Source organism: Myotis davidii, unplaced genomic scaffold (genome assembly GCF_000327345.1).
Source record: "Myotis davidii unplaced genomic scaffold, ASM32734v1 scaffold1134, whole genome shotgun sequence".
In the NCBI taxonomy this organism is placed as follows: Eukaryota; Metazoa; Chordata; class Mammalia; order Chiroptera; family Vespertilionidae; genus Myotis; species Myotis davidii.
This window is the reverse complement of record NW_006286229.1, coordinates 339145-344887: the sequence shown is the minus strand read 5'-3', so window position 1 is coordinate 344887 and position 5743 is coordinate 339145. Positions and strand designations below refer to the sequence as shown.

The following is a 5743-nucleotide window of genomic DNA, read 5'->3' as shown; positions in this document are numbered from 1 at the left end:
CCTGGGACCCTTCAGTCCACAGGCTGACACTCTATCCACTGAGCCAAACCGGTCAGGGCAAGAGAAATGTTTTTATGTAATAGTTTGTTTTGCAAAAAGAATTATCTTTCAGGGACGTTGCGTGCACCCACCCATTGGCGTCTTTCCTCCTCTTGGCGAGGGTCGGGTAAAATTCAAGAAACGACTGAAAAGGTACTAAGAGGTGCAAGCGACAGCTGTGCGAGGACGGACTACAACTGCTTTAACCAGCACCGGGGCCAGAGACCACGCCTCTCCGCCACTGGGAGAGGGTGGGAGGAAGTCAGATCCCGTCGATGATTGGTTGACGTCTCGGACCAATCACGCGTAGAGAGTGGTTTTGCTAGTCGTCGGGATCCACCTCCCCTTGGGCTTTGGGGCCGCGCTTACAAATGGGACGAGGGAACGTGAGAGGAACAGAACATCTAGCCAATGAGACTTTGGGGTGTTAATAGACGTGTGAGGCCGCTGCCAGGTTTAGGGCGGAAGGAGTTCTGGATTAGAAGAGGAGCGAAAGATGGCGGCAGAACCGCGGCTGTCTAGGCTGTTGGGGCTGCTGCTTTTGGGGTTACTGTTCCCCGCAAGCCTGACGGGCGGTGTCGGGAGCCTGAACCTGGAGGAGCTGAGTGAGATGCGTTATGGGATCGAGATCCTGCCGTTGCCCGTGTTGGGAGGACAGGTGAGGAGGCGTAGAGCGGCGAGGGTCCGGGGCAAGGGGCAGGGGGAAAGTAGAGGAAGAAAGGCTGCTGTGGAGTCCGCGGCGCAGCCTAAGGAGAATCGGGAGGAGTAGGTGGGAGTTTTACGATGTTTCCTGAGAATCGCCGACCGAGACCCATTCCCTGGGAGCCGGGGCTGGGAGGGCGGGGCTTCCCACTGTCAGCTTCGGTCCCAGTTCCTCTTCGAAGCCTCCGCCCCCCGGAGAAGTGGGAGTCCCCTCTCCCCTCGCGCCGCAAGCACATCTGGAGGCTTGCGGCTCATGCTGTTTTGACTGGGCTTGTCCCCAGGATGCGAAGAGGGCTCTCATTGTTCTTCCTGACCCCAGCCTCTCTTTGCCGCCCTGTCCCCCGACTGTCCCCCACTTCTACCCCAGAGCCAAGCTTCGGACGTGGTGATTGTTTCCTCCAAGTACAAGCAGCGCTATGAATGTCGCCTGCCAGCTGGAGCCATTCACTTCCAGCGTGAAAGAGAGGAGGAGACACCTGCTTACCAGGGACCTGGGATCCCTGAATTGTTGAGCCCAATGAAAGATGCTCCTTGCCTGCTGAAGGTAAAGGGCACTGGGGTGGACGGAGGGAGGGCTTGGGAACTAGCGGTCTGCCTGAGAACCAGAATGTCAGTGAGTAAGGTGGGATGGGGAGGGCCTGTCAGAGTTAAGAAGGCCATTGGAGCCCGGCTGGCGTGGCTCCATGGTTGAGCATCGACCTATGAACCAGGAGATCACAGTTATTTTCCCCGGTCAGGGCACATGCCCGGGTTGTGGGCTCCATCCTCAGTGTGGGGTGTGCAGGAGGCAGCCAACCAATGATTCTCTCTTATCATTGATGTTTCTATCTCTCTCCCTTCCTCTCTGAAATCAATAAAAATATTTTTTAAAGAAGGCCATATGAAGGAGTTGGCCTGTTGTACAGACAGGAAAGAAGTAAAGAACCTTGCCTCCACTGATGCTGAATATAGAGGAGGGTTAGGATAGATCTCAGAATAAGGGTTAAGCCAAGATTGAGGTGCCTAACGCGGGTCAGAGCCCGGTAAGAGGAGCACTCCCCCAGAGAAGCCTTCCTGGTAAAGTCACTCGCTCTCCTTGTCACTCTGCCCCAGTGTCCTATTTTATTTTCCTTATGCCACTTTTCATGATCTGAAATCATCCAAGCATTAGGATGTAAGTCCATAAGGTCAGAGACTTTATCTTGTTCATAGCTGTATCCCCAGTGACTAGAACAGCACAAGATGTGTTGTAGAAGTTCAGCTAACATTTTATGTTTCCCTGGTCTGAATGCTTCAGGAATACCATGATTTCTTACCTTTATGTATAGCAAAAAAGGTTTTAAAAACCTTTTAAAGGGGAGGTGTAGCAAGCTCACAGGGGAAAATCGACTCTTTTTAAAAGATTTTTTTCTTTTGAGAGAGAGAGAGAGAGAGAGAGAGAGAGAGAGAGAAATATTGGGGATGTGAGAGGAAAACTTCAATTGGCTGTCTCCTGAATGCCCCCTACTGGGGATGTGCCCTGAGCCTGACTCGAACTGGCAGCCTTTCTGTGCTCTGGACGATGCCCAACCAACGAAGCCACAGCGGCCAGGGTGAAAACAGATTTTAGAGGTATCTCTTTGAGTCACAGAGAACAGCACCCCTTCTTCCACTCCGAGAATCTGGCGAATTGAGGTGGAAGCAGAGGGAGATGAGAAGTGGTGGAGAGGTTGTGTGTCCTGGAGCCAGGAGTGATTCTGGTTCTAAGAAGAGACATCTGCACTCCATCTCCATGATGGGTGTTTTGTTTTGTTTTTTCATTGTCAGACCAAGGACTGGTGGACGTATGAATTCTGTTATGGACGCCACATCCAACAGTACCACATGGAAGGTGACTCACACCTACATTTTCCCTAAGCCCTCAGCAACCCATCATGGAAGGTGACCTGCCTCCCCAGGCCCCTCCTCTGCTAGTCCTTTTAGAAGGGAATAACTGTGATTCACTGTGGTTTCTCTTTCTCTTGCAGATTCAGAGATCAAAGGTGAAGTCCTCTATCTGGGCTACTACCAATCAGCCTTCGACTGGGATGATGAAACAGCCAAGGTGGCAGGAGTGTGGGACTGGGAGAGAAAGGGTTACTGGCTGCAGACTAAAAGCCCTGACAAGAAGGGGAGGGTCAGGATTGGCTGACATGTTTCTTAGAGTTTGGTGGCCATTCTTCCTCCTTTCTCTCCTTCTCACATCCTCTCTTTCCTGCCTGATGTCACCCCCAGGCCTCCAAGCAGCATCGCCTGAAACGCTACCACAGCCAGACCTACGGCAATGGGTCCAAGTGCGACCTCAACGGGAGGCCCCGGGAGGCTGAAGTTCGGGTGAGTCTTGAAAGAAGGAAGTTGATACTTCCTCAGTGACAATTCAGATTCTAATGGAAGAATTCGAGGTTGCATTTTATAGTCCAGAGGGTCTTTCCCAGGCCCTAAAGCCTAAGTTTAAGACTCATATTTCCAGCTATCAGCTGGATGTCACTGCCTGGAGATTCAGAAGCACTTCTAGTCAGCATTTCCCAAATCCTCCCCTCTAAGACCCCAAACACACTTACTCTTTTGTGCATGTTTCTCCTTTCTGTCACCTAAGCTAGAAACTTGAGTGTCGTTATTGACTCTCCTTTCTCCTTCTCTGTCCTTTCTTCATTTAATGACTTTTCCATGAGGTCCTGCTGGCATAGGCATTGGGCTCTGCTCTGGGGATACATTGTGGGCAAACATGCAGCCCCTGCCCTCATGGAATGCGTAGTCTGGAAAGGAAGACAGATGTTAAAGGATTCACAGAGTCCTGCCAGTGTGGCTTAGTGGTTGAGCATTGATCCATGAACCAGGGGGTCACGGTTCGATTCCCGGTCTCTGGTGGGGGCACATGCTCAATCCCCAGGAGGGGGTATGCCGGCGGCAGCCGAGCAATGATTCTCTCTCATCATTGATATTTCTTATCTCACTCTCTCTCTCCCTTCTTTTATCTGAAATCAATTTTTAAAAAATCACAGGAATGAGTCTGTGATTACAAACTGAGGAGTGATGTGAAGAAAAGGAATTTAGTTCTCAGAGTAAATACCAAAGCCCATTCATTCTATTCTAGATTTAGCTCAACTCTCCTCTTCTTTCCTGTGCTTGGTACCTTCATCTCTCACCTGCATAACTACCAATAGCCTCTAAATAAGTGTTCCTGATCTAGTGGTCCTTAGTGAGTTCAGGCAGGCAGGCAGATGTATGGTGGGAAAAGTTTCTTAGGTGATTCTAATGTGTAATTCACAAACACATCTGTGGAGAGCCACATGACACAAGAATTATCTTTCTGTAATACAGATTTTCACATGCAGTTGTGTGCTAGTAAATGTTGAACAGCCAGTTACCAGGGTGTAGGGTAAAGGGGTGAAGAGGGGAGCCCTGATTTATATAATGTTTGCCAATATCCTTAGTATAAATATTCCCACCATGGCTCAATTCATGCTATCACCATGATGTCAACTATCTTGCAACATTCCTGAAAATCTCCCAGTGGCTCTTGTGAGCTGGTGTGAGCTGCCCCCCGCACACCACTATAGGCATCTGTCACTTCCCTGCCCAAACTGGAAAACCTTTGATGATTGTGCCTTGTTTAAAGGGTACGTTCCAAATATTTCACCTCAGATCAATGTGGTAGCAGTGGAGGTGGCAGAAAGCAGTTGGATTCTGAATGTATTTTGAAGGGAGAGCCAATAAGTTTTGTTGCTAGATTGGATGTGGGGTGGAGTCAAGTATAACTCCTGGGTTTTTAGCTTGAGCAGCTGGGAGAATGGAATTGTCATTTAGAAAAGTGCGAAGGAACAGGTTTGGAGGAGAAAGCTAGGTTGGTGATGGGCATAAGAAGGCCAAGTTGCCTATTAGACATCCTAGTGGTGATATCCAGTTGGTAGTTGGCTCTGGTATTCTGAAGTTCAGGGATGAGGTATGGCCTGGAGGTAAAAATACTCATTGTGTTTCTGTCCCACTGGCCCTTTTTCTGGCCTTTGAGCCAGCAGGTCTCATTATTGCTATCACATGGAGCTATTTTTCCACAGATTTTTGAATGGCTGGGGCCATCCTCTCATTCAGATAATATATTCCTGTGACACCTCCACAGGGAGACCTGACGTAGGCACACAAACACACACATGAGCAAACACGTGTGCACCCCTTTACTCCCATCCTGATAAACACCTATAGAGTTTTATATTCTTCAAAGCATGAACTTATCTTCTTTGTTTGAGTTTAATCTCTCTATCTACCCACACTAGAATAAGCTCCAGGAAGACAGGGACAATGCCTATCTTATTTTCTGATGTATCCTCAGCACCTGAAACTGCCTAGCAACAAGTAGGATAGTTACTGAGACAGCTATAGTGGGAAGAGGAGTAGGTTTGGTGAAGGAAAATGATTTTGGTTTTGAACAGGATAATTTTAGTGCCTGCAGGTATCCAAGTTAGAAATAGCTGAGGAAGCTGTTGGATCCGTGGGCCTGGAGCTCAGGAGAGTGATCTGAGTTGAACACAGAGGGCTGAGAGTCGTTAACATATTGGTTATGATTGGAGTCATAGTATGAATACAATCCCCCCCAAAAAAACAGTATATAATGAAAAAAGTGGGACAGAACTTTGAGGGAGCTGTTGTTGAAATCAAGGGCAGAAAGGAGCTTAGCCAAGGAGAAAGGGCGAGAGAGAAGACTATAGTGACATGGAACCCAAGAAGGACATATCTCAACTAGAGACTGGTCCATGTTGTTGGCTGCATCTGAACCTTCAAGGAAAAGGAGAATTAAAAACTGTACATGATCATGGGAGTTATCTAATCTAATAAAAGAGAAACATGGTAATTGGCGTACGACCGCTACCCTTCCCATTGGCTAGTCAGGGGCGATATGCAAATTAACTGACAGCCAAGATGGCGCCGGCGGCCAGGCAGCTTTAAACTAACATGAGGCTTGCTTGCTTCAGTGACAGAGGAAACCAACGTTCCCGCCTGCTTTGCCAGC

General features: G+C 48.8%; 1 protein-coding gene across 8 annotated transcripts in view; it reads left to right on the top strand.

The window, feature by feature from the left end:
* The first annotated feature begins 333 nt into the window (after positions 1-333).
* The window catches only part of OS9 (osteosarcoma amplified 9, endoplasmic reticulum lectin), a 17221-nt gene continuing 11811 nt past the window's right edge, over positions 334-5743 (top strand). For 4 of the 8 annotated variants that reach the window (XM_015559777.1, XM_015559775.1, XM_015559776.1 and 1 more), the window contains exons 1-5: positions 499-697; positions 1061-1285; positions 2527-2590; positions 2727-2803; positions 2974-3072. In XM_015559777.1, coding sequence (XP_015415263.1) covers positions 536-697; positions 1061-1285; positions 2527-2590; positions 2727-2803; positions 2974-3072 — 627 coding nt within the window. In that variant the 5' untranslated portion in view covers positions 499-535. Of the gene's footprint in view, positions 698-1060; positions 1286-2526; positions 2591-2726; positions 2804-2973; positions 3073-5743 lie in introns of all 8 variants that reach the window. The other 4 variants (XM_006757314.1, XM_006757312.1, XM_006757313.1 and 1 more) reach the window with 2 other exon arrangements.